This window comes from Pagrus pagrus, assembly GCF_965226575.1.
Source record: "Pagrus pagrus genome assembly, chromosome: 22".
Taxonomy (NCBI): Eukaryota; Metazoa; Chordata; class Actinopteri; order Spariformes; family Sparidae; genus Pagrus; species Pagrus pagrus.
The window spans coordinates 7221235-7248699 of NC_140204.1; the positions used below are offsets into that span (position 1 = coordinate 7221235).

The window sequence follows — 27465 nt, forward strand, 5'->3', positions numbered from 1 at the left end:
CTGGTGTCTGCAGACAGTGAAAGAGGTAAAGGTCCTTGTAACAGCCACAGCAACATCCAAAACAGTGGATTCCTAGTGGATCTACATCATTTTCTCTGAGCATTTTTCTTCATAAACAGTGCAAAAAGTAAGTGATCTCACTGTTTTGAGGGATTAAAGGGATTAGTGCAGATTAGAGTGATACTGGACAGTAATGGCAGTAGCTAATCCGTGCTCCAAGGAGTGGGAGGAATGGAAGAGCGGGATGGAGGAGAACAGGAGCAGGAGATGGAGGGAGAGGGTGAGCCGTTGGGCTAAAGTGGAGGTGAGCGATGAGGAGGAGGAAGAGGAGGATGATGGGCAGGGAGAGGAGGCAGACAGCAAGGACTGTAGGGAAGAAGAGGCGAGCGAAGATGAGGAAGAGGGAAAAAATGGAGATATGGGGGAAGAGACGGAGGAAGAAGGAGAAAATGAGGTAGGGAAGGGGATTAAGGAGGTCGAAAATGGAGATGAGGAGGAAGACAGAGAAGCGATAGAAGTGGATGAAAATGTGGATGTGGAAGAAGCGGAAGAAAATGTGATAGAGAGGGAGTTTGAGGAAGTGGATGATGAGAATGAGGTGAAGGAAGCAGAGGAACTGGAGGACGAAAGAGAAAATATTAAGGAGAGCAAAAATAAGGACGAGGAGGAAGACAGTGACATAAAGGAAGCTCAAGAAATGGAGGAAGAGGAAGAAGAAAGAGAGACTGAGGCAGAGAGGGAGGTTGAGGAGAACAAGGAGGTGGATGCTGAGGAGGAGAAGGAAGAAATGGAAACGGAAAACGTAGAGGAAGAGGAGAAGGGAGTAGAGGTACTGAAGGAAGAAGGGGAAACGATTCAGGAGAACAAAAATAAGGATGAAGAGGAAGACAGTGACCTAAAGGAAGCTAAAGCAATTGAGGAAGAGGGAGAAGGAGAGAATGAAGTAGAGGAAAACAAAGAGGTGGATGATGAGGAGGAGAAGGTAGAAATGGAAGGAGAAGACGTGGAGGAAGAGGAGAAGGGAGTAGAGAATGAGATGGCGTGGGAGGTTCAAGAGAATGGGGAGGCTGAGGAAAAGGAAGTGATGGAAGCAGATGAAGTGGAGGATGAGCAGGAAGAAGGAGAACAGGAGTTCAACGTGAGGGTGGATGAGGAGAAGGACAGACAGGACAGAAGAGGAGAGGAGGAAGAGGAGCATCAGGAACAGGATGAAATTGGTCATCACCTGGCAGAGCAGTTCAGAGAACAGTTGAGAACTGAGGATGAGAGCATTCGGCAAAATCATGAAAGTACAAGCCAAGAAGATGAAACAGTCCATGAGGAAGAGAACTTGCAAGATTCAGTTAAATCCGATAATGAAGATTCTGACTTCACGGGATCTGAGGATGAATATTACAACTTTCAAAGAGATGAAGAGAGAGCTGGTGAAGAACAATACAATGATCTTGAGGAACTGGAGGATCCTGTTGGAGAGTCGTGGAGGAGTGAAAATAGCCTCTCAGGAGCGTTGACTTGCGTTGAGGCAAGAAAAGAACAGGATGATGAATGTGAGAAGCTAACACATGAGGAAAAAACAGTCACAGGATCTTGCATAACTCAAGACAAAGAGTTTCAAGATGATCATGAAAAGCCTGAAGAGGACGAGTCTACAGATGACGAGGCAGCAGCATTTTCAGCGGACGACGACGAAGACAATAATGACGAGGATGTGGTAAAGATTTACTACAAAAAAGCCTATTTCACAGATTTATTCAGTGCCTTGACGGAGTTCAGGAACTCATCCCTTCTCACTGATCTTACTTTGAGCACAGAGGATGGGAAGAGTTTCCACGTACACTCCCTTGTCCTGGCAGCTGTCAGTTCCCTTATCCGAGAAAGTCTGAGCAGAAGCAATGTAGAAAACGAAAGAGAAGATAGAGGAGCCCACAGGTGGACCTTGTCTCTGGGTCCAGAGGTGGATCATGTTGGATTAGAGGCAGTTGTGGAGTTTGCCTACATTGGTCTCATATCATGTCTGAACAAGGACACTGTGAACCAGATTATGGCTGCGGCTCAAACACTGGGTGCCCCCAGGGTGCTTGATCTCTGCAAAGAGGAAGAGGAAAAGTCCACAAAAACTGGAGAGCAGAAGAAAGAGGAAAGACCGTCAGCTGCAGATCAAATGATGATCAGTCTCCAGTCCATCAAACAGCTGTGGGTGGACAGAGTGGGCTGTGATGTCATTCTGGAAGCTCTTGGAGGATCGTTTAATGGTGAGTAGAACATCACTGAGATGTACAGTTACATAAAAGTCAACACAGTCGCTAGAATAAATATCAGCAATGTACGTTAGCAAAATGTTGAAACTCTACACTTCTTTATGTTGCAACAAAGGTTCAATTTTCAATTTGATCATGTGACAAGACTGTGCTTATGCTCTGGTTAGGTTTAGGCAAAAAACAAACAAACAACCCACTTGGTCAGGGTTAGGAAAAGATCATGTTTATATATAAAATATCCAGTTTTTTATGCCAAACATGGCTGGAGATCTCCATGTCAAAATCTCCTTAAAAATACCCTGTGTTGTTGCCACAATCACATCTGGAAATGCCCCACTTTCCCATTAAAAATTCCCACAAAATGGCAGGAGATTTCTTGACTTCCTGTCAACATTATCTGTTTCTTGCTGCCACAAACACGGAACAGATGCCAGGACTTTCCGTCCAAAATGCTCAGTTTTGTTGCACAAAAATGGCAGGAGATATCCTGACTTGTCATTGAAAATATGTAGTTTTTAAGATCTCCTTAAAAATACCTAAAAATAAATATAGGTATTTATAAATAAATATAGCTTTTGTTGCCAGAAACACGTCTGGAGATGCCCCAACTTCCCGTCAAAAATACCCGGTTTTGTCACCACAAACACGGCAAAACATAGATTCCAAAACAAACATGATTCATCTCCGTTTTAACCTAGGTTCAAGAGTTGCAATAATGAACTTATTAACAATACCTAATGGAAAGATCTTCCATGATATATGTAAAAGCAAACAAAGGATTCCTGTCCTGAATGTTACTTACTACCATCCTCCCTTCAGTCCACAGAGTCATCCTGGCTGTGTGCAGTGACTTCTTCCGCGGCATGTTTACCTTGGGGATGAAGGAGTCCCTTCAGCCCTGTGTGACCCTTCCCTTCTTACTGGCATCAGAGCTGCAGGTTCTGATTGACTGCTCCTACAGCGGGGCCCTCCCTCTCAGCTGGAGTTGTGCCTTCGAGATCACCACCACCGCTCTCCAGCTCCAGTACCAACCTGCCCTCTCCATGTGCCTTACTTTCCTGCAACAAGAAATAAATCCTCACTCCTGCCTCGATGTTGCATCTTTTGCTGAGGCCTATGAGATGGAGCATCTTCTTGAGGTTGCAGAGGATTTTGTCTTGCGGCAGTTCCAAAAGGTGGCGTGCACGTCAAAGTTCAAAGACCTGCCGGCCAAGCAGCTCCTGAGGTACTTGAACAGTCACTCACTCTGCGTTCCATCTGAGCTTGTTGTATTCAAAGCAGTAGTGGCATGGATTCAAGCAAAGCCAAAGAGAAGGCTGAGGCTTGCTAAAGAACTAATGAAAACCATCCACTTTCCTCTGATGACGTTCAAGGAATTCAAAGAGGTCCAGTCTCTGAACATGTGGTCTGATCACAGCCTGGCAGAGCTCTATGAAGCAGTTTTTGAGGATTTCTGCTCGAACGAGACTGCACCGCAGAGTCAGTGCCGCATCTATCTGCCGAAAGAGAGTCTGGTCTTGGTTGGAGGTGACCAGACCTTTGAGGACTTGGGCAGCCGCAGCATCAGCAGAGAACTCTGGTTTGGGAATTCCTTACAGAACCACACAGGGATTAGAAAGGCCATGGAGTGGAGAAGATTGGGAGAGATGCCAGATCCAGCGAGGTTCAGTCATGAGGTGGCTGTTCTCGAAGGACAACTTTACGTGTTCGGAGGCAAGAAGTATTATGGCACCAACGACACCCTGAATTCTGTCTGCAGGTGAGAGAGGGTAATCGTGGATCTCAACTGAAGACAACCATTTACAGCTTTAAAGGAATGTTTCAATGTCTCTACCCTCATCTCATTTTACCATTCTTTGTAGGTATGACCCCCTTCAAAACAGCTGGGAGAGCCTAGCTGAAATGCAGGAGAAGAGATGCTCTTTCTCCGTGGTTGTGCTGGATGGAAAGATATATGCAATTGGTGGCCATTGTGACCTGGACTATATAGAGGGTGTGGAACAATACTGCCCCATTGCAAACTCTTGGAGGTACGTTGGAAGGGATATTGATTTGTTTGCTACCAGACATTATAATTTGCTTGCTAAACATTTTACATTAACATAAAAATGGAAAAATACAACATTGTTTACAAGATCAGACCCTCGGTGTATACAGAAAGCTGACTTTCCAGAATCCTGGCCTGACACAAAAATGACTATAAATATGCTTTAAAGAAAATTAACTAGAGTTGATGAGAGGCTGAAGATTAAGTGTAAATTTGTAGGGATTAGAGGAGGACAGATAGGAGATAAAAGGGTTTTGGCAGGGGAAGATACAGGCCAACCACTAAGTCTTAGCTAGAAACCGGAGAGGGCTAGCTGGTGATTGAATACTCCAAGGTGATGAAAGGACAAAATAAGTGTGAACAGCAAGATAATTCTGACTGTGGCAAAGAGTGGTTTGAGACTACCTGAAACTTTTTTCTATTTACTATAAATCCTCAATAATGTCACACTGTGTTTCAGACTGAACTAATTTGACATTTTCAGATATTAAATGTATTTTTCTCTTCAAGCTTTGCCTGCCCCTTGGATCTGCCTTTGAGTGCCCATGTAGCAAAAACTTTACATGGACAGATCTTTGTTTCCGGAGGGCTGAGCAGCAACTACCAATGTCTTTCATCCATGTTCCTGTACCACCCAGAGACAGGAAGCACTTACCTGGCAAACATGGCTGAACCTCGAGCTCATCACTGCATGGAGACCCTGGGTGAATGTCTTTACGTAGCAGGTGGAATCACCACAGGTAATCTCATAAATATTGTTGACCAGCTAGCTTGTGAGGTGTACAATCCAGTGTCCGACTCCTGGACTGCCTTCGCATGTCTGCCAGTGCCACATGTAGGAGCAGGAAGTGCCGTTTTAGAGGGAAAGTTTTATGTGCTTGGTGGATACACCCAGGAGGACTACAGGGACACAAAGTTGGTCCATCGTTATGATCCCACCACACAGAGATGGGAGAACATGGGCAAGATGCCGGGACCGAACAATGACATCCGTGCATGTCTGCTGCGTTTGCCACAACACTTCCGATTGTAAGAAATATCTGGTGACATACACCAACTCGACTGTTGTTATGGTAACACTTTCACAGGTCTGGAAATTTCATGGTAAGTAGGTGGGAATTACAAAGCAACATAATTGAGCTTTGAATTTCTTTGAAATGATTTGAAACCTACCACAATAACTACCTCAAAATTGGTTGAAAATTATTTATTTTAACAATCATCAATTAATAGCAATATCAGTCGCAGGAAACTTTGAAATACATTTCTGGAACACTTCCAATTGGTTTCTGCTTAACTCTCTGCTGACCACTACATTTTAATTTTCTATACATTTCTGCATATCCCTTCAGAAGGCAACTACATTGAAGTGAGTTGTTGCAGCTTAATTTCCAACTAATGTAACTTTAGTTCCTTGACTCTTGATAATTAAGTTGTACTTGTTGGTTATTAGCAATTGATGGTGGCAAAAATGGACATTTAGGAAAAGGATGAAAATGTAAATGGTTTAAAATGTACTTTAATGAATTAACTAAACTTGTTAGAAATTAAGCTGCAACAACTCACTTTAATTTAGTGGCCTGCCGAGGGGAAGTTAGACAGAAACTAGCTGGAAGCAGAATTAGCAGGACGATGATTGGTTAAGTTGAAACCAATTGGAACTTCCTGGTAGTGTATTAAAAAAATATGAGTTATTTCTTAAAATAGCAGAACATTATTATTACTCAGTAGTGTTGTGGTAATTTTCAAAACATTTGGAGGTTATTAAGGTAATAAGGGGATAATTTGGAAGAAATTTCAAATATGTTACTTGGTAATTACCACCTTTACCATCAAATTTGGGTACCTGTAAAATGAAGTTTTATCATTTTTTTGTATAAGTTTAATGATTTTGAATGGTGCAATAAGCCATTCTGGAGGAAGATATTTGATTGAAAAAATATTCATGCTTTGGGTTGGTGGGTGAGGCCATCCACCAATCAAAAGCATAAACAATCACCCATCTTCCACATTGTACCTTTATTTCTACTGCATGTTAATGACTGGTATTCTTGTGATTTAGCAAACATTCGTACATTGTTGATGAGGTAAAGATGTATGTCTCGCAGCAACTTGATGTTTTTTTCAAGGTAAATTTATCTTGCATAGTAAATGAATGAACTTTAGGTCATGCCAGATGTATGTAATGTTATGCATTTTGGTGCTATACTGTATATTCCAAATTATAAATGGTTTTCAAAAGGTGCTTTGGTAAAACTGTTCATGGTTTAGTTTGGGAATGGATGTCAATTATTTTCAAAACAAAACACGAGTACAAGCTTTTTTTTACATGCATTACTGCAATAACCGACTATGAACACAGGAGGGAGCAGCTCATACTGTATTTTCCCTGCTTTTAGAGGCAGGCTGGTGGACACAGGTTGACATTGCAGGAGATGCAGAGAAAGGAAGAGAGATAATGTGACTGTTGACTGAGTTTACTGTTTTGCATTTATTGTTATGGAGAAGGCTCACACATTTACATTTGCATTAAAATCTACTTGAAAATTAACACATGCATTGTTTTGTTTTGGTTTTTTTTAGATTTTTTCATTGACATTTTGCTGTAAATTGAGATTTTTATATAATCTTTAGAAAATTGAGAAGGTAATGTTAGCCAGGATATCTATACGGTGTAATTTCGTATCAGTATATGCTTCCTGACAGTGCTATAATGTAAAGACTTGATTTCACAGATTTCACACTATTGTTTACAATAGCAAACTATCATCATTTACACTGGGAAGACAAGAAAGCCACTGAAGGTCGTGTGTCCACTCCAGTTGTCATACACTCTGCCCTCATCCCACAGTTCCATGTGCACCTTATCATCAGCAGCCAACTGCAGGACAACAGAGTTACTGCTGATGTCCGAGCCATCAGCCGAAATGTCATCATAGGTCGAAATCTGACGGACGCCGTTTTTCATCAGAATGGCCCCCGCTACGTGAGTGTTGTAGCCATAGGTGCTGAAGGTGAAGTAGTAGAGACCGTTCACTGGAGCTGTGAAGATTCCTGCAACAGAGCAAAGACGCAAGGTGAGTTACTGGAATAAGTAGTAGATTTAAGTTTTATTTCTTTTGATGATCTTGAACGCAGAGCTACTTTGGAGGTTAAATATTACAAATTAATCATCTGTAAGGATCAACTGAATATAAGCTCAAGGCTACAATAGCTGGAATGTATGCTATGATGTTCCTTACTCCAAGCAGTTTTAGGCATTTTTTGCTCCCGTCTGATCACGTCTGATTTTCATTCACTTTCATTGCATTATATAAATCCTGCACCTCTATGGAAACAGAACAATCATGGCTACAAGAATGGAAAAACTCAATAAAGGAAAATTGTGATTAGGCAGCTTTAAACTCCAACCAGCTCTAGAAAACACTAGAGAGTCAAACAGTATCACAAATTCTTCCTCTTTGTTTGATCTTGTTTGAAATACCAGAAGCATGAGTGTGAGAGTTTTACAGCTTCGGGACATTTCGTGTCTACAAGAAGGTTTTAACCTTTAGAAGAACAACAATTTTATCTCAAACAACTACTCCTACTAAACAATCATGTGATTCTGACGAAGCAGTTTAATGTGGCAAACCCTTAGCGATATGTAGTAACATGAAAATGACCTGTACCTGTATTTTGGTCATAACCACCAGTGTTTGAGAAGATCCTTTTGAAAACCAGAGTCTTATCTGTGCTGGGTCCTCTGTAAATCTCCCCTGAGTTTGCCAAACAGGCCGAGAACGCGATCTGAGGAGCATCTGTGGACGGACAGTTACATGGAGACATCATAAAAGTTGAAGTATGATTCGGGGTGATAACTCTCATTGATTTACATCTTTTATGTACATTTTCTAAAAAAGCCCATAAAAAGGATCGGTACGTAAGACCTGTCAAAGTCATACTGCTGCTAGTTGTAGCTGCTGTCTGTCTGTCTGTATATATATTTATATATATATACACACGCACACACATATATATATATATATATATATATATACACACACACATATATACACATATTATATATAACAAATATGAAATGTTATATATATATATATATATATATATATATATATATATATATATATATATATATATATATAGCGTGGGTTCATGGGAGTTGTTGTCTTTATTGTTAAACACTATTGCTGATGGAAATCTAAACGTCACATTGGCAGAAATGTTCACAAATGAGTTTAAATGTTTTAAACTGTTATTCACATTACGTTTACTCTCGCTCCCCAGCTTCCTTCCTCACTCTCTGACTCTCTCCCAGAAGTTATAGCCACAGGCGACAAAATGAAACGCAGTTAACTAGTTACCCAGCGTTCCGGGTTTGAACACTGTTGGAAACATTTGGGATAGCAACTCAACAAAATATAAATGTCTTGTCATTTTAGACATTTCAAAGCCGAAATGTTACATATCATATCTTTAAATACTGTAAGTTTGATCATTTACCTTTAGCGCTGCTCTGTTTCAGCTTATCAATCTCCTCCTCTGTGGCATTCAGTCTCGTTTTCAGGCCTGTACAAGTTTAAGAAACGTAATCAATGCCAACAATCCAAATGCATTTTTTTTAATCACTTTTAATCTTGTACCTTCATTCTCTTTGTTCAGTCTGTCCACTTCAGCTTTCTGTCTCGTCAGCTCGTCCACAGTGGCGTTGAGCCTGGCCTCCAGAGCGTCGACATCATGCTGCCATCCGTCGACATTTTTCAGTTTGTCCTCCAAGTTGTTTATGAATTCCACTTTAGCTCTCAGCCACTCAAAGGTATCCATGTAATCTCTCTGTACAAACCCGGGCTCCCCAAACGAGAGTCCCAGGATGGTCAGCAGAAGCAAAGCCCTGAACTCCATTTCCTCAGAAGTTGTAACCTCTTGGATATTTTCCTCGCGGTGTGTGGAGGGTGGGTTTTCCTCTGTGGCTTTATATACACCTGCTCTCGTTTGGGCCCTCAGGGAGTCCAGTTCTGGTCACGTCCCAACAGGCCTGCGAGTGTGATTTCCTGGAACATATGAACAGGGAATGTGACATACAAAGAGAAATTTGCAAAATGAGCTTTTACTTCCTACAGTGGTCGGCAAGGCTACCAAGCATTTCATTCTACACCATGTTGCTGGCTTATATAATGATAAAAAAATAAAACTAGTAATTATCTGCATTTATTCAACTGAATTTGAAAAAATCTAACCCTAACCTGCTACAAGGACTTGTTTTTTCAGCAACAAAGCAATTAAGTGTATTTACATTCAAAATGTACCACTCTATACAGCAATTTTCATTATAAGTGGCCAGGTCGGCCATTTCTGGGGACTATATTTACTCAACATAATATTTTATTTATTACTTATACCTCTATATGACCCATATAAGCATGCAAGACCATAAAGTCATTAATGTTATTCTTACTGTCTGTCACTGGGTCGGATGCCAACTTATCCAGGTCAGATAATCCTGAAATGTAAACTAGCCACAACTCATTCATAGCGTTGTTGCTATGCATTCTGAATGTGCATGGAAACTGTTGTTTCTTGTAGGATAATGCTCTCCTGAAGAGGTTTTGTTTGGATTTTGATGATGTCACAGTCACGACAGACAGCGAGAGGCGCCCACGTGACAAGAAGTATGTCTGTAAAACCTTTAACTTGAACCGATACAGGAAGGGATCGGTCTAAAACAGTGTTTCTCAAACTTTGTCAGACCAAGGACCACTTAACAAATAAAAAACAACTCACGAACCACCTAGCATTCACTTCCATGTCTTTGGTTATTAGACTCTGCAGGGAGATTTAGTGATGGAGCAGGTGTGTCGCTGTGCTATTGGACAGATGTGACCTGCTGATGTAAACAACTGATAATGCCGGCAGGGATCATGAGAGAGCGTGCGCGAGAGGAGAGAGTGACGGGGTGGTTTGAGAAATAAACTAAAGGCCTACGTGTGCAAAAGAAAGTCATGCTGACGTGATCATTTATCCTATTTGGAAGAAAAGAGTTCATTTCTGAGGGTTCAAAAGTTGTGTTGATCTTCTGGTTCTCTCTTATCTTTGCAATGCAGATACTAAAGGTGAAACATGCTAACAGGCCTCTCAGATGACAGTAATACTGTCTGATGTGAGCAGGGATGCAAAATCACATGCAAAAAGCCACCAGACCGTGGCTATTTGCATCGGCCCTGTGTCCTAGAAATGATATTTCTCACTCATTTGCACCTGTAAATATGTTCTGAGGAAAGACAACAAGAACGCTGTAACAATGACGCTCTGTGTTAACATAATAAGAAATTGTTCATTAAAGCACCTGACAAGTGGCAGAAATGTTGATGGATTAATTTGATTTCAACCAATATAGACAGTCTTGCAGTACACTGTTAAGATGCAGCGACTACAGCATCATTCAGCGTTTTGATGGTTAAAAAAGGTCAGCAGTGCCCCTATTTGACCCGTCTAACATTTCCATGATTGGTCAGGTATAATGGTAGCGAGCCCTTTTCTTTCAAACATCATTAACCTGCATCATTTCTACCAGCTGCATTTTGTTTAATGTGCATTTTGTTTGCACAATACACAATAAAAGGGCCTATTATTGTCAATGGGGGACAGTTTCCTGGTAATGATAACGATCTGGAGCCTGTGTTTTTTTTATATTCAAATGATGACATCAGAGGGCGAGAGGAATAATAAAGTGTTGTGAGCCGTCTCCATCAGCACAGAGAGGAGAGAGGAAGCTGAGGACAGCAGGAGAGACGTCAGACGAGGTGAGTCGAGACTCTGCTGTATTATTTGAAATTTAATGTTAAAGGTGCAGTATGTAGTTTTTGGGAAGGAATCTTAATCAGAAGATAAAGATCTTCATTGACTGATTTATTTATGCCTAAACATACTAAATAAACTCTTTGTTTTCATGACTAAATAAACAAACTTGCCTTAAAAGGACAACACAACTTCATACTGTTTTACTTTGTTTATATGTGGCTTATTTTCCTCTGAGAACAGCTTGTTTATTCAGTTGTGGAAACAAATAAATATTTCTGAGTTTGTATTGTTTGTAAGTACGTATTGCCCCTTTAATGTCTGCATAGCGGTCGACATTTTCATCTTTCCATCCCGGTCCATCTAAAATCGAATTTATACAATGATATTAGTGTTTTCAGGTAATACTAAAAGGTTTTCAACAGCTTGTTTGCATTTTTTAAAATCTTTTTGGACCAGGGATTTTAATTCATCGATCTGTCTTCAATTGATGAATACAAATAAATACATGTCAAATCGACAATCAGATATGGACACAAAATCAAAAAATAATAAATGAAACAAAATATGTACTGATAACATACAGAAACTGGTTTAAGAATTAATTAAAATATTTAGTGGCCTCAAAGTGGGTTGGATTTTGTTGGGCCAGGTGTTAAAAAGTGACAGACGTGAGCTAACTTTTTAAAAGTGATTATTTCAATAATACAATAGAAATGTTTGGGTTTTTTTGGTATATATTGTTAAAAAGTGCAGATGTGAGCCGAAAGGGTTAAAAAAAAAGAAGTCATTTATTCATACTAGCTCGAGTTTAACTGATTGTTTTGTGTCATTTATTTGATCATTTAAATAAGGACTGTTCTGTCCTCATGCAGTTGACTCCAATGGAAAAACATGCAAAAATATTTAATATTTTATTCACGATTAACCAATAATCAATTGTTACGGGAGCCAATTATTAAATAAAGAAATAGTTTAAACCCCTATTTTGGAACATAATGCCGTCGAATACAATCCTCGTTCAGTGATATTACCTGTACAGAGGGGTGTTGTTTCATCAGTGGATTGTTTTTTAACTTGCTATCTAGTTTTTATTACCCAATTAATACGTCAGATCAGAAACACTGTGATTATTTTGATTATTAACCCCAATAAGGAGGTTATGTCTCTGCCCGGTGTCTGTTTGTTGACTGGTTGGTTGGTTTGTCAGCAGCATTACACAAAAACTACTGAACGGATTTCAACAAAACTTAGACGGACGATGGGTGTCGGCCCAGAATAGACCCCAATAACTGATTTGCATATTTAAACAACATTTTCATAAAACTTGACAGACACACACACACACACACACACACACACACACACACACACACACACACACACAGGTAAGTGAAACATTCTGCTTTTACGTTCAGTTTTTAATAATGCAGAGTCACATTTACATGGTACAGTGTTGTGTGGAGGAACCACCTGTAGAGCACGAGACAAGGTGCAACACTGCGCTCTGGTGGTGAGAGACGGATTGTTAGAAACAGTATCGGCTACAGAAAAGAGTGTGGACACAGTGTGAAAGGACAGGTTTCCATTTTTCATGATTGTCTTAAAATAACACAACCTGAAGTCCCCAGATCAAGTGTTAGAGTTACTGATTTGCCATCTGACACTTTTCCTTTAAAAAGGACACTGTGTAGTTTTTGGAGAAGAAAGTTAAACTCAGATTTTTAATATTTACAATATTAATGAGGTATGTGACCCAAGTGCAGAAACACTTTATTGAACAAAAGCTGAATGATACAAAAAAACCAAGAATCCAGGAAAACCAAAAACGAGTCAAAAGGACAAAAAGACAAAGTAGCAATAAGTACAAATCAATGACAACACAAGGAACAAAAAACTAGTACATACCATGAGGTCAAACAGAGAAGTGCAAGATAACACTGGAGGATGCTGGGCTGAAAACACAGGAGACAACAGACAAGACATAAGACAAGAGGGAGCACAGACACACTAACGAGGGGATGAGGTGCAGGTGGAGTGAGGCGGGGCAAGGACAGGTGAGGGAAATCACACAGGGGGAGGAGCTGAAAAGCAACACGCCACACACGAGGGCACAATTTCAAAATAAAACAGGAAACAACAAAAACCAGGATCATGACAGTCCACCAAATATAAACAAAGTAAAACAGTATGAAACTGTGTTGTCCTTTAAGGTCAGTTTGTTTATTCAGTCACAAAAACAAAGAGTTTGTTTGACATAGACAAAAAAAAAAATCAGACATCAAACATCTTGTGATTAAAATTCCTTCCCCAAAAACTGGGGGTTTAACTGTTATTTTGTCCAGGGGCTCAGTGTGTTTTATCATCTGTATTTGAGTCAAATTACACATTTTAATGGGCGGAAGACGTGAACAGCTGTTAAAAGTGCTTATACTATGATTTTACTTGCTAACTTCTGATTTTCCTTCCTTTTCAGGCCGGTTAACTGGACATAGAGTTTCACTGTTTCCCTAACCCTGTTAAAAGCACTGTGTTTCATTCACTGCACACTCACATATCAGTTTCATCTAACAGAGCAAAGATGCAGTGGAGTCCGGTTCTGCTCATTCTGATGGGTAAGTGGACCTTATTTACAGCACCGCAGTAGTAAAATAAATGGACTCAGAGCCCCATTTAAAAAAGAAAGAATGCTGTACGTAGTGTGTGTGATCGGGGTACTCCTGATTTTACTTTAACAAACAGATGCTTGTTGTGTTAGCGGCTCCAACACTGTAGTATTTCATATTGTTTTAGGTCAGTGCCTCTTCTTCGTGTGTCCCCTCCACGTCTACCACTTTATTGAAACGGAAAAGACATGGAAAGAAGCCCAGAGCTATTGCAAAGAAAATTACACTGACCTGGCCACAGTGTATGACATGAACGACACACAGAGACTCAATGACTCAGTGAACACAAAGGAAGCCTGGATTGGGCTGCGCAACTTCCCAGGAAGAAACAACAGGATGTGGCATTGGTCTCTGCCAGGGGTGGAGGTCACTAAAGAGTTCTGGGCTAACAATCAACCAAATGATTACTATAGTCCTCAGAACTGTGTGGTGATGAATAAAAAAAACAAATGGAACGACCGCAAATGCATTCGGAGGTTTGCATTCATCTGCTATGATGGTGAGAATATGTAGCTAATAATCCACATTCAAACTTTATTCACTTGAACAGTAATACTTCAAAAACAGTATGCTATAAGACTGAATGACCTGATAAGATGCATATTTCCTCAAGACATGTATGGTGATGCAAGTTTTTCTGTTCACTCCAAAGACAAGAAGCCATTCAGTAAAAAATACAGAGTTCACAGTAAGAAGACCTGGTCAGAGGCTCAGAAGCACTGCAGAGAAAAGCACACTGACCTGGTCAGTGGACTCGATCAGTTACGAGACGAACAACTCAGAAGTGAGATACAGAAACACAATGTCTCCTGGTGGATCGGCCTGTTCAGAGACGGCTGGAGGTGGTCAGATGGGAGTAACGTCTCTTTCAGAAACTGGAATCTGGAGTCATTTCTTGATGACGATGATGATGAGAAATGTGCTGTGACTCTGCCACAAAGTGGAAAATGGGACTCACATCAATGTGGTCGCAAAAAACCCTTCTTCTGCTACAAAGGTGAGTTTCACAAGGGTGTATTATTCTTATTCATGCATTATTTCTTTCAGCGGTGAATTTTCAGGTGGTATCTGTATTTTTGTTGTTGTCTATTTCATGAGAAGTGATCGTTCTAATTTTTTAATTACATCCCAATCTCCAGAATAAATATGGGCAAGTTACTTTTCTGCAAAACACAGATACGCTGTGTTGTGACACAGCAGTCTTGTCAAAAAATTCTGCTTTTATTGCCAAAAAAATGGCTGGAAAATGTCCCAATAACATCCTGTGGTTACGCGCTTCAACATGTTGAGACGCCGTCGTGACCTGTGGTCTCCTGTTTGACACAAATTTGCAGAAACGTCAAATATAAACATTTTATTCTGCCGACTTGGCTGTAAATTAAAAGTTTGATTGTAAGTATCCTTATCCTGTTTGTGTTAGTATGGAGGACTGAAAGTGCCAAAATCAAAAATCAATCATCATTAATCATTAAATGCACCTAAATAAATAAATAAATGAAGGAAGGCATTAAATAATTTACAAAATAACAAAATTTACATAATAACTAAAATGGAAAATTAAACAGGAAAGTAAATGATTATTATCAGTACAAAGGTAAATAAATAAAGAGCGCCTTCATTTATTTTCAGTATTATTTTTGGTGCATTAACTGGTAACGGCATTTCAATTTATTTGTTAAACCATTTATTTATTCCTTTATTTATTTTTGAGTTCGACAGTTTCAATCCTCTATATATCCTACTAGAGACCGTATTACGACACTGCTAGCTCTAAAGTAAAATCTTTTTTAGAAAATCCATATTGGATCCCAGTTTTCTAGACAATGAAGTGAATAATGCTGCTTTTGTGATCTGTGTATTTCTTCCATGACACAGAGGAAAACATGATCCTCATCAAAGAGAACAAGACGTGGGAGGACGCCTCACAGTACTGCAGAGAGAATCACCATGACCTGGTGTCCATCACCGACTCCTCCCAGCAGAGATGGGCAGAGGAGAAAGCCAAGGACGCCGACTCTGACTTCGTCTGGCTGGGACTGCGCTACACCTGCGTTCTGGATTTGTGGTTCTGGGTCAATGACCAGCTGGTCGACTATGAGAACTGGGCTTCAGGTGAAGAGACTGTTGAGAGGTGTGATGGGGCTGTGGCCATGGACAAAGGACTTGATCATAAGTGGAACACAAAGGCTGATAATGATACGTTTAATTTCATCTGTGCTTTACACTGAGTTACAGCAAGCGTGCACAACACTAACAGTGTACAGTTTGTGCCGTCTGTTTTTCTGGGTTAACTGAATGGTTACACATTCATTAAAGGGGCTCTATGTAACAATTTGAATGTTTTTTGTGGCCATATGTGAGCGGATTGTAACGTAGTGTGAAAAACCTCCCCTGTCTCTCGGTGGCCTAAACGAGCCTGTGGTCGATTTGATGAAGTCGTTTAACGCTGCTGGACTGTGGATTTCTTTGTGAGCAGATTTTCTAACATCATGGTACATTTGTTTCACTAAACCTCTCCTAAAGTGTGAATCTTTTATCAATCCTTTGATTTTCTTTAATAATTATGGGGTGTGGATCTTTTATTGTCCTTTCATTTCTTTGGTATAATAATTACGATGTGTGGATCTTTTATTGTTATTTAATCATTTATTGTTAATTAATTTCTTTGGTATAATAATTATGAAGTGTGTATCTTGTTTTTTTAAACCCTCATGCAACTGATAACAAAAAAAAAAAAACTTACCCAGGCCACATTTTGAACATAAAATTTCATAAAAACACTTAATATTAATATTCTTTTCAACTTTCACTGGGTTACATTTTCCAACCAACATCATCCTGATAATGACGACCACATACATTTCAGGATTTTTAGCCTTTAAATAAAAGTTTGATTACATGATGTCACTTTTTAACAAAAAAACACAAAATAATGTTATTTTCCCACAAGGGAATTAGCATGTATTTGGCCAGATAACACAGTTAATTGCCCTACTTAGTGTAAAACTGCAAAAATCTACGCAAAACTCATCCAGGACCACAGAATGAGAGACTGATAACATGGGATGTACGTTTTCTGTTATAATGACAGTGGGATGAAGAAAAAAAAAAAGTTTTAATGGGTTTTAATGGTTTATATTATGTACAACAGCTTTAGTTGTCTGTGTAATGTACACAGTGAGTTAAAGACATATAATATGAGCTGAGGTTGAAATTTAAAAGAAAAAAAATGATAATCACCTTTGCCAGAGTGTTTGCTCTACGCATTAATACAGCCACAATGATCAGACAATGAAATTTAAAAAGCATGAAATGTATCAACAGTTGCACGAGGGTTAAAATCCTTTGATTTTATTCATTTTTTGTATATTAAATCAACAAAATGTAGCTTCCTGGAGAAAGATAGCTGATTGTTGAGTCTCATCCCCAGGTTGTCAGATGCTGGTGTTTTGGGTTGGCTTTAATGTTTGTTTATGAGGATAAATATGAAAACACAATCTACACTATGTTGCTACTTACTCTCATGAAAATATTCTAGTTTTTGGGTCAGATCTGGTGATGGTTACAATATGTAAAACCCTGTTTTTGTCATGATTACATTTTAATGTAAAATGTTAACTGATTTCCTCTGAATAAACTGTTAAACCACGATGTCGGCCTCTCTTTCACTGACTCGATTGAACTGTAACATTTAAATAGCTCATTTTTGAAAAACATAGACTACCCTTCAAAGAGAAATATCTTAATAGAAATGAGAAGACGTTGATTAAAAAAAAACAACAACGTTATGTATCCTAGAAATTCAACAACATGGTGATTTTAAGTGATTTCTCCATGGGTGTGGTTTTTAAGTGCAACTAGATAACGAGGACTGTGTTTGAGTTCACTAGCAGTTGTAAATTGGTGTTTTAAAGGTCAACAGGCAGCTTGTCAAAAAGGGTTGAAGCCTTTAGTAGAAAGTCTGGTAAAGGGACACCTACCAACACTAGAGGGCGCACCTGAACCACCTCTCCTCGCTCTCAACTGCCACTGGAAACAGGGCAGATGCGCCCCTGATGGTAATGAAGAGGGGCGGTTCTAGGATCGGACCTTTAGGGGGGCTCAGCCCATAAGACAACATGACATGCATATGAGCTGTTCAAGTGTTCAACCCCTTTCACTCATTTTAAGAAGTGTACACAATATTGTGGACTTCATCATCAGGAGCAAATTGGGGTTCAGTATCTTACTTAAGGACGCTTCAGCATGGGGGATTCAAACCAGCATCCTTGCGATTACTAGATGACCCGCTCTACCTAAAATCCAAATGCGTTTCTCAAAATTTGGGGTCAGAATTCATGTTTTAAATCACTTTTAATCTTGTACCTTCATTCTCTTTGTTCAGTCTGTCCACTTCAGCTTTCTGTCTCGTCAGCTCGTCCACAGTGGCGTTGAGCCTGGCCTCCAGAGCGTCGACATCATTCTGCCATCCGTCGACATTTTTCAGTTTGTCCTCCAAGTTGTTTATGAATTCAACTTTAGCTCTCAGCCACTCAAAGGTATCCATGTAATCTCTCTGTACAAACCCGGGCTCCCCAAACGAGAGTCCCAGGGTGGTCAGCAGAAGCAAAGCCCTGAACTCCATTTCCTCAGAAGTTGTAACCTCTTGGATATTTTCCTTCCTTAATGTTATTCTTACTGTCTGTCACTGGGTCGGATGCCAACTTATCCAGGTCAGATAATCCTGAAATGAAAACCAGCCACAACTCATTCATAGCGTTGTTGCTATGCATTCTGAATGTGCATGGAAACTGTTGTTTCTTGTAGGATAATGCTCTCCTGAAGAGGTTTTGTTTGGATTTTGATGATGTCACAGTCACGACAGACAGCGAGAGGCGCCCACGTGACAAGAAGTATGTCCTTAAAACCTTCCACTTGAACCGATACTGGGAGGGATCAGTCTAAAACAGTGTTTCTCAAACTTTGTCAGACCAAGGACCACTTAACAAACAAAAAAAGCAACAACTCACGAACCACCTAGCATTCACTTCCATGTCTTTGGTTATTAGACTCTGCAGGGAGATTTAGTGATGGAGCAGGTGTGTCGCTGTGCTATTGGACAGATGTGACCTGCTGATGTAAACATCTGATAATGCCGGCAGGGATCATGAGAGAGCGTGCGTGAGAGGAGAGAGTGACGGGGTGGTTTGAGAAATAAACTAAAGGCCTATGTGTGCAAAAGAAAGTCATCCTGACGTGATCATTTATCCTATTTGGAAGAAAAGAGTTCATTTCTGAAGGTTCAAAAGTTGTGTTGATCTTCTGGTTCTCTCTTATCTTTGCAATGCAGATACTAAAGGTGAAACATGCTAACAGGCCTCTCAGATGACAGTAATACAGTCTGATGTGAGCAGGGATGCAAAATCACATGCAAAAAGCCACCAGGCCGTGGCTATTTGCATCGGCCCTGTGTCCTAGAAATGATATTTCTGCACAACTCATTTGCACCTGTAAATATGTTCTGAGGAAAGACAACAAGAATGCTGAAACAATGACGCTCTGTGTTAACATAATAAGAAATTGTTCATTAAGGCACCTGACAAGTGGCAGAAATGTTGATGAATTAATTTGACTTCAACCAATATAGACAGTCTTGCAGTACACTGTTAACATGCAGCGACTACAGCATCATTCAGCGTTTTAATGGTTAAAAAAGGTCAGCAGTGCCCCTATTTGACCCGTCTAACATTTCTATGATTGGTCAGGTAAAATGGTAGCGAGCCCTTTTCTTTCAAACTTCATTAATCTGCATCATTTCTACCAGCTGTATTTTGTTTAATGTGCATTTCGTATGCTTATTACACAATGAAAGGGCCTATTTGTCAATGGGGGACAGTTTCCTGGTAATGATAACGATCTGGAGCCTGTGTTTTTTAATATTCAGATGCTGACATCAGAGGCTGAGGGGAATAATAAAGTGTTGTGAGCCGTCTCCATCAGTGCAGAGAGGAGAGACGACAGAGCAGAGTGAAGCTGAGGACAGCAGGAGAGACGTCAGACGAGGTGAGTCGAGACTCTGCTGTATTATTTGAAATTTAATGTTAAAGGTGCAGTATGTAGTTTTGGGGAAGGAATCTTAATCAGAAGAGAAAGATCTTTGTTGACTGATTTATTCATGCCTAAACAAACCAAATAAACAAACTGTTTTTGTTTTCACGACTGAATAAACAAACTGATCTTAAAGGTCAACACAATTTCATACTGTTACTTTGTTTGTATGTGGCGGACCCTGCCAACTTTCTAGCTCCAAACAGTGTTCTTGGACCTCATTTTCCTCTGAGAACAGCTTGTTTATTCGGTTGTGGAAACAAATAAATATTTCTGAGTTTGTATTTCTTCTCCAAAACTACGTACTGCCCCTTTAATGTCTGTATAGCAGTCGACATTTTTATCTTTCCATCCCGGTCAATCTAAAATCTGATTTATACAATGATGTTAGTGTTTTCAGGTAATACGAAAAGGTTTTGCGACAGCTTGTCTGCATTTTTTAAAATCTTTTTGGACCAGGGATGTTAATTCATCGATCTGTCTTTAATTGATTAATACAAATAAATACATGTAAAATCGACAATCATGGACACAATGATAACATACAGAATACTGGTTTAAGAATTAATTAAAATATTTAGTGGCCTCAAAGTGGGTTGGATTTTGTTGGGCCAGGTGTTAAAAAGAGACAGACGTGAGCTAGTTTTTAAAAGTGATTGTATCAATAACAGAAAAGAAATGTTTTTTTTTTTTTTTTTAATGTTTTTGGTCTATATTGTGAAATAGGTGTACAGTTATTTATCTGACCATTTAAGTCAATGTTCTGTCCTAATGTAGCCGACCCTGATGGAAAAACAGCCAACATATTTCATATTTTATATTTTATTCACGATTAACCAATAATCAATTGTTACGGCAGCCGGTTATCAAATAAAGAAATAGTTTAAACCCCTATTTTGGAACATAATGCCGTCGAATACAATCCTCGTTCAGTGATATTACCTGTACAGAGGGTTGTTGTTTCATCAGTGGATTGTTTTTTAACTTGCTATCTAGTTTTTATTATCCAATTAATACATCAGATCAGAAACACTGTGATTATTTTGATTATCCCACGTAACTGGGATTATTAACCCCAATAAGGAGGTTATGTCTCTGCCCGGTGTCTGTTTGTTGACTGATTGGTTGGTTTGTAATAAATGATTTGCATATTTAAAACATGATTTTCATAAAACTTGACACACACACACACACACACACACACACACACACACACACACACACACACACACACACACACACACACACACACACACACTTTTTTTGTGTGTAAGTCATGTATGTTAAAGTTTTCATCCTGTTCATCTGTAGTGCATCTCATGAAAAAATGTATTGGTAAGGGAAACATTCTGCTTTTACGTTCACTTTTTGATAATACAGAGTCACATTTACATGGTACAGTGTTGTGTGGAGGAACCACCTGTAGAGCACGAGACAAGGTGCAACACTGCGCTCTGGTGGTGAGAGACGGATTGTTAGAAACAGTCGGCTACAGAAAAGAGTGTGGACCCAGTGTGAAAGGACGGGTTTCTATTTTTCATGATTGTCTTAAAATAACACAACCTGAAGTCCCCAGATCAAGTGTTAGAGTTACTGACTTTCCATCTGACACTTTTCCTTTAAAAAGGACACTGTGTAGTTTTTGGAGAAGAAAGTTAAACTCAGATTTTTAATATTTACAGTATTAATGAGGTAAAATTTGTTTTTTCCACAAGTGAATAAACAAGTTGTTCTCAGAGGAAAATAAGGTCCTCAGAGCTAGAAAGGTGGCAGGGTCCGTGTTACAATTGTGAGAGAAGGGTAGGAAGTACAGAAACACAACAGAACAAAAGCTGTATGATACAAAAAAATAAAAAATAATCGAGGAAAACCAAAAACAAAAAGACAAAGTAGCAATAAATACAAATCAATGAAAACACAAGGAACAAAAAACTAGTACATACCATGAGGTCAAACAGAGAAATGCAAGACAACACTGGAGGATGCTGGGCTGAAAACACAGGAGACAACAGACAAGACATAAGACAAGAGGGAGCACAGACACACTAACAAGGGGATGAGGTGCAGGTGGAGTGAGGCGGGGCGAGGACAGGTGAGGGAAACCACACAGAGGGAGGAGCTGAAAAGCAACACCCGACACACGAGGGCACAATTTCAAAATAAAACAGGAAACAACAAAAACCAGGATCATGACAGTCCACCAAATATAAACAAGTAAAACAGTATGAAACTGTGTTGTCCTTTAAGGTCAATTTGTTTATTCAGTCACAAAAACAAAGAGTTTGTTTGACATAGACAAAAAAAATAGACATCAAACATCTTGTGATTAAAATTCCTTCCCAAAAAACTACAGAGTGCACCTTTAAAAAGTCCTTCAGAACGGTGTTGGTGCATTTTCTTTTAAGAGCTTAGGCCACAGAACAAGAAAAACATCCAAGCAAAATAATTCATTGCAGGACTGTTGCACTGTATTGATACTCTACAGGTGTTTCTGTTATTTTGTCCAGGGGCTCAGTGTGTTTTATCATCTGTATTTTAGTCAAATTGGGCGGAAGACGTGAACAGCTGCTAAAAGTGCTTATTCTATGATTTTACTTGCTAACTTCTGATTTTCCTTCCTTTTCAGGCCGGTTAACTGGACATAGAGTTTCACTGTTTCCCTAACCCTGCTAAAAGCACTGTGTTTCATTCACTGCACACTCACATATCAGTTTCATCTCACAGAGCAAAGATGCAGTGGAGTCCGGTTCTGCTCATTCTGATGGGTAAGTGGACCTTATTTTCAGCACCGCAGTGGTAAAATAAATGGACTCAGAGCCCCATTTAAAAAAGAAAGGATGCTGTAAGTAGTGTGTGTGATCGGGGTACTCCTGATTTTACTTTAACAAACAGATGCTCGTTGTGCTAGCGGCTCCAACACTGTAGTATTTCATATTGTTTTAGGTCAGTGCCTCTTCTTCGTGTGTCCCCTCCACGTCTACCACTTTATTGATGAGCTAAAGACATGGGGAGAAGCCCTGCGCTATTGCAGAGAAAAATACACTGACCTGGCCACAGTGTATGACATGAACGACACACAGAGACTCGCTGACTCAGAGGATACAGAGGAAGCCTGGATTGGGCTGCGCAACTTCCCAGGAAGAAACAACAGGATGTGGCACTGGTCTCTGCCAGGGGTGGAGGTCACTAAAGAGTTCTGGGCTAACAATCAACCAAATGATTACTATGGTCCTCAGAACTGTGTGGTGATGAATAAAAAAAATAAATGGAACGACCGCAAATGCATTCGGAGGTTTGCATTCATCTGCTATGATGGTGAGAATATGTAGCTAATAATCCACATTCAAACTTTATTTACCTGAACAGTAATACTTCAAAAAACAGTATGCTATAAGACTGAATGACTTGATAAGATGCATATTTCCTCAAGACATGTATGGTGATGCAAGTTTTTCTGTTCACTCCAAAGAAAAGGGGACATCCAGTAAAAAATACAGAGTTCACAGTAAGAAGACCTGGTCAGAGGCTCAGAAGCACTGCAGAGAAAAGCACACTGACCTGGTCAGTGGACTCGATCAGTTACAAGACGAACAACTCAAAAGTGAGATACAGAAACACAATGTCAACTACTGGTGGATCGGCCTGTTCAGAGATGGCTGGAGGTGGTCAGATGGGAGTAACGTCTCTTTCACAAACTGGGAGTCGTTTAATGATGACAACAGTGATAGATGTGCTGTGACTCTGCTGCCAAGTAGAAAATGGGACTCTCGTCAATGTGGTGACAAAAAACCCTTCTTCTGCTACAAAGGTGAGTTTCACAAGGGAGTATTATTCTTATTCATGCATTATTTCTTTCAGCGGTGAATTTTCAGGTGGTATCGTGATGTTGTTGTTGTTGTTGTCTATTTCATGAGAAGTGATCATTCTAATTTTTTAATTACATCCCATAATTATGGGCAAGTTACTTTTCTGCAAACCACAGATACGCTGTGTTGTGACACAGCAGTCTTGTCAAAAAATTCTGCTTTTGTTGCCAAAAAAAATGGCTGGAAAATGTCCCAATAACATCCTGTGGTTACGCGCTTCAACATGTTGAGACGCCATCGTGACCAGTGGTCTCCTGTTTGACACAAATTTGCAGAAACGTCAAATATAAACATTTTATTCTGCCGACTTGGCTGTAATGTAACAGCTTGATTGATAACTATCCTTATCCTGTTTGTGTTAGTATGGAGGACTGAAAGTGCCAAAATCAAAAATCAATCATCATTAATCATTAAATGAACCTAAATAAATAAATAAATGAAGGAAGGCATTAAATCATTTACAAAATAACAAAGTTTACATAATAACTCAAATGGAAAATTAAACAGGAAAGTAAATGATTGTTATCAATACAAAGGTAAAAAAATAAAGAGCGCCTTCATTTATTTTCAGTATTATTTTTGGTGCATTTACTGGTAACGGCATTTCAATTTATTTATTAAACCATTTATTTATTCCTTTATTTATTTTTGAGTTCGACAGTTTCAATCCTCTATATATCCTCCTAGAGACCGTATTACGACACTGCTAGCTCTAAAGTAAAACCTTTTTTAGAAAATCCATATTGGATCCCAGTTTTCTAGACAATGAAGTGAATAATGCTGCTTTTGTGATCTGTGTATTTCTTCCATGATACAGAAGAAAACATGATCCTCATCAAAGAGAGCAAGACGTGGGAGGACGCCTCACAGTACTGCAGAGAGAATCACCATGACCTGGTGTCCATCACCGACTCCTCCCAGCAGAGATGGGCAGGAGAGAAAGCCAAGGACGCCGACTCTGACTTCGTCTGGCTGGGACTGCGCTACACCTGCGTTCTGGATTTGTGGTTCTGGGTCAATGACCAGCTGGTCGACTATGAGAACTGGGCTTCAGATAAAGAGCCTGTTGAGAGGTGTGATGGGGCTGTGGCCATGGACAAAGGACTTGATCATAAGTGGAACACAAAGGCTGATGATGATACGTTTAATTTCATCTGTGCTTTACACTGAGTTACAGCAAGCGTGCACAACACTAACAGTGTACAGTTTGTGCCGTCTGTTTTTCTGGGTTAACTGAATGGTAACACATTCATTAAAGGGGCTCTATGTAACAATTTGAATGTTTTTTGTGGCCACATGTGAGCGGATTGTAACGTAGTGTGAAAAATGAGACCTTTGCCGTCTCTCGGTGGCCTAAACGAGCCTGTGGTCGATTTGATGAAGTCGTTTAACGCTGCTGGACTGTGGATTTATTTGTGAACAGATTTTTTAACATCATGGTACATTTGTTACACTAAACTCTCCTAAAGTGTGAATCTTTTATCAATCCTTTGATTTTCTTTGGTATAATAATTATGAAGTGTGGATCTTTTATTGTTATTTAATCTTTTATTGTTAATTAATTTCTTTGGTATAATAATTATGAAGTGTGGATCTTTTATTGTTATTTAATCTTTTATTGTTAATTAATTTCTTTGGTATAATAATTATGAAGTGTGGATCTTCTTTTTTAAACCCTCATGCAACTGATTAAAAAAAAAAATACTCAGGCCACATTTTGAACATAAGATGCCATAAAAATACTTTATATGAATATTCTTTTCAACTTTCACTGGGTTACATTTTCCAACCAACATCAACCTGATAATAACGTCCACATACATTTCAGGACTTAAACCCTTTAAATAAAAATTTGATTACATGATGTCACTAAAAAAACACACACACAAAAAACCCCCCACAAAATAATGTTATTTTCTTTCCTTTGATTTTATTCATTTTTTGTATATTAAATCAACAAAATGTAGCTTCCTGTAGAAAGATAGCTGATTGTTGAGTCTCATCCCCAGGTTGTCAGATGCTGGTGTTTTGGGTTGGCTTTAATGTTTGTTTATGAGGATAAATATGAAAACACAATCTACACTATGTTGCTACTTACTCATGAAAATATTCTAGTTTTTGGGTCAGATCTGGTGATGGTTACAATATGTAAAACCCTGTTTTTGCCATGATTACATTTTAATGTAAAATGTTAACTGATTTTCTCTGAATAAACTGTTAAACCATGATGTCGGCCTCTCTTTCACTGACTTGATTGAACTGTAACATTTAAATAGCTCATTTTTGAAAACCATAGACTACCCTTCAAAGAGAAATATCTTAATAGAAATAAAAAGACGTCCATTAAAAAAAAGTACATTATGTATCCTAGAAATTCAACAACATGGTGATTTTAAGTGATTTCTCCATGGGTGTGATTTTTAAATGCAACTAGATAACAAGGAAGTGTACACAATGTTATGGACTTCACCATCAGGAGCAATTTGGGGTTCAGTGATCTTGCGATTACTAGACGACCTGCTCTACCTCCTGAGTTACAACCACCCCAATGTTACTGTTGGAAGGAACCTAATTAGTTGGGTTGGGTCTATTCTATTGTATAATAATAATAATAATAATAATAATAATAATAATGATGATGATTCAGAATGAATGATCACATATTTTAATAAGAAGTGTCTTTTACATGCTCTCCATGAATGTTTATTCCGTTCTATGTAGATAGTCATATCCTTAGCGACTATACTAACTGGACAAAATCACTGAATTTAACGAATTAATAAATATGCAACTGTTCTCAAAAGGCCAAACCTGCACGTATTGATCGAATATTTCTTATTGTCCTGAAAAAAACAGCTAAACTGCCCTCTTGGATCTCCCTATGGTAGATAAAACATGATTAACAGTCCTAGGGTGCCCATCTAGTGGAATAAACGTGATAAAGTGTTTTCTAGGTTGACCTCGAAGTGGAAAAAAACATTTAAGTGGCTTTTTTTTGGTCCCTGTCATCCAAAGATCCTTAGTCCTATCTTTGAACTAGGCCTTCATGACTACATCTTGCACGGTCATGATTCTATCATGTTGACAAAATAACAAAAAAAGACATGATAACACCTGGCAAAATACTCAAAGCTGCTCCTGTGGTACTTTCCCACTACAACAGGTGCCAAATGCAAATATGGACCAGGGGTGTGAAGTCAGAGGCCCTACTTTCAGCACCCTTGCTCGGAACGCACCCACCTTCGAACTCGGCCTTCATTACGATCTCAAATAAACACCTGTAAAGTTTTGTGACTGCTTCTTGCATTATTGTGACACTACGGCAGCAACAAAATCTGTCCACATTCAGAAAGGCATATTGTATAAACACCTGTGCTATAACAAGCTTTGTCTTTACTGACTACCGAGCACTGATCAGTCAAGCAACATTTTCCTCTACTTTTACGGGCTCCATTGTGTGTTATTCAAATTATGTGCTGTGACATCTTTGTTTACCACCTCTCTCACCCCTCGCCTACAGAACAAAAAGTTCTTGTTGGCGAAGGACAGTCATAAAGATCATAGTCCTTGAAATTTTAATATTAAAATTCTGACTTGGTGTGTAAACAGAATAAATATAGAGCTGTGAGCCGTCTCCATCAGCACAGAAGGGGAAGTCTGCTGAGGAGAGCAGGAGGTGAAGAGGTGAGTTTACACTGTATCATGTCTAATCAATTTATTCTGAATTTAGTGTTCTCAGGTGATTC

General features: G+C 39.2%; 4 protein-coding genes across 8 annotated transcripts; 3 read left to right on the forward strand and 1 right to left on the reverse strand.

Moving 5' to 3' along the window:
* Positions 1–193: 193 nt before the first annotated feature.
* LOC311251234 (uncharacterized protein) lies at positions 194–6856 on the forward strand (the record flags this gene model as incomplete). Its single annotated transcript, XM_084343612.1, has 4 exons — positions 194–2252; positions 3078–4017; positions 4121–4288; positions 4816–6856. The coding sequence occupies 4 exons, from the start codon at positions 194–196 to the stop codon at positions 5336–5338; spliced, it is 3690 nt and encodes a 1229-aa protein (XP_084199738.1). The 3' UTR covers positions 5339–6856.
* cbln11 (cerebellin 11) lies at positions 6778–21884 on the reverse strand. Of its 4 annotated transcripts, none has more exons than XM_084343373.1 (6): positions 21797–21884; positions 18445–18489; positions 8949–9356; positions 8809–8874; positions 7977–8105; positions 6778–7359 (listed from the first exon to the last, which is right to left on the reverse strand). In XM_084343373.1, exons 3-6 carry the CDS (start codon positions 9205–9207, stop codon positions 7079–7081), a joined length of 735 nt encoding a protein of 244 aa, XP_084199499.1. In that variant the 5' UTR covers positions 9208–9356; positions 18445–18489; positions 21797–21884; the 3' UTR covers positions 6778–7078. The 4 variants fall into 4 exon arrangements, with proteins under 4 accessions (XP_084199499.1, XP_084199497.1, XP_084199500.1 ...); XM_084343371.1 differs by lacking the exons at positions 18445–18489; positions 21797–21884 and adding exons at positions 9761–9805; positions 13009–13137; XM_084343374.1 differs by lacking the exon at positions 18445–18489 and having other exon boundaries at positions 21797–21863.
* LOC311251086 (secretory phospholipase A2 receptor-like) lies at positions 13957–16238 on the forward strand. Its single transcript, XM_084343365.1, has 3 exons — positions 13957–14265; positions 14419–14763; positions 15642–16238. Exons 1-3 carry the CDS (start codon positions 14016–14018, stop codon positions 15992–15994), a joined length of 948 nt encoding a protein of 315 aa, XP_084199491.1. The 5' UTR covers positions 13957–14015; the 3' UTR covers positions 15995–16238.
* On the forward strand, positions 19721–25918 carry LOC311251084 (C-type mannose receptor 2-like). 2 transcript variants are annotated; one of them, XM_084343363.1, is made up of 5 exons: positions 19721–19808; positions 22578–22618; positions 22797–23168; positions 23323–23661; positions 24537–25918. In XM_084343363.1, the coding sequence occupies exons 2-5, from the start codon at positions 22585–22587 to the stop codon at positions 24887–24889; spliced, it is 1098 nt and encodes a 365-aa protein (XP_084199489.1). In that variant the 5' UTR covers positions 19721–19808; positions 22578–22584; the 3' UTR covers positions 24890–25918. The 2 variants fall into 2 exon arrangements, with proteins under 2 accessions (XP_084199489.1, XP_084199488.1); XM_084343362.1 differs by having other exon boundaries at positions 19755–19808; positions 22480–22618.
* Positions 25919–27465: the final 1547 nt, after the last annotated feature.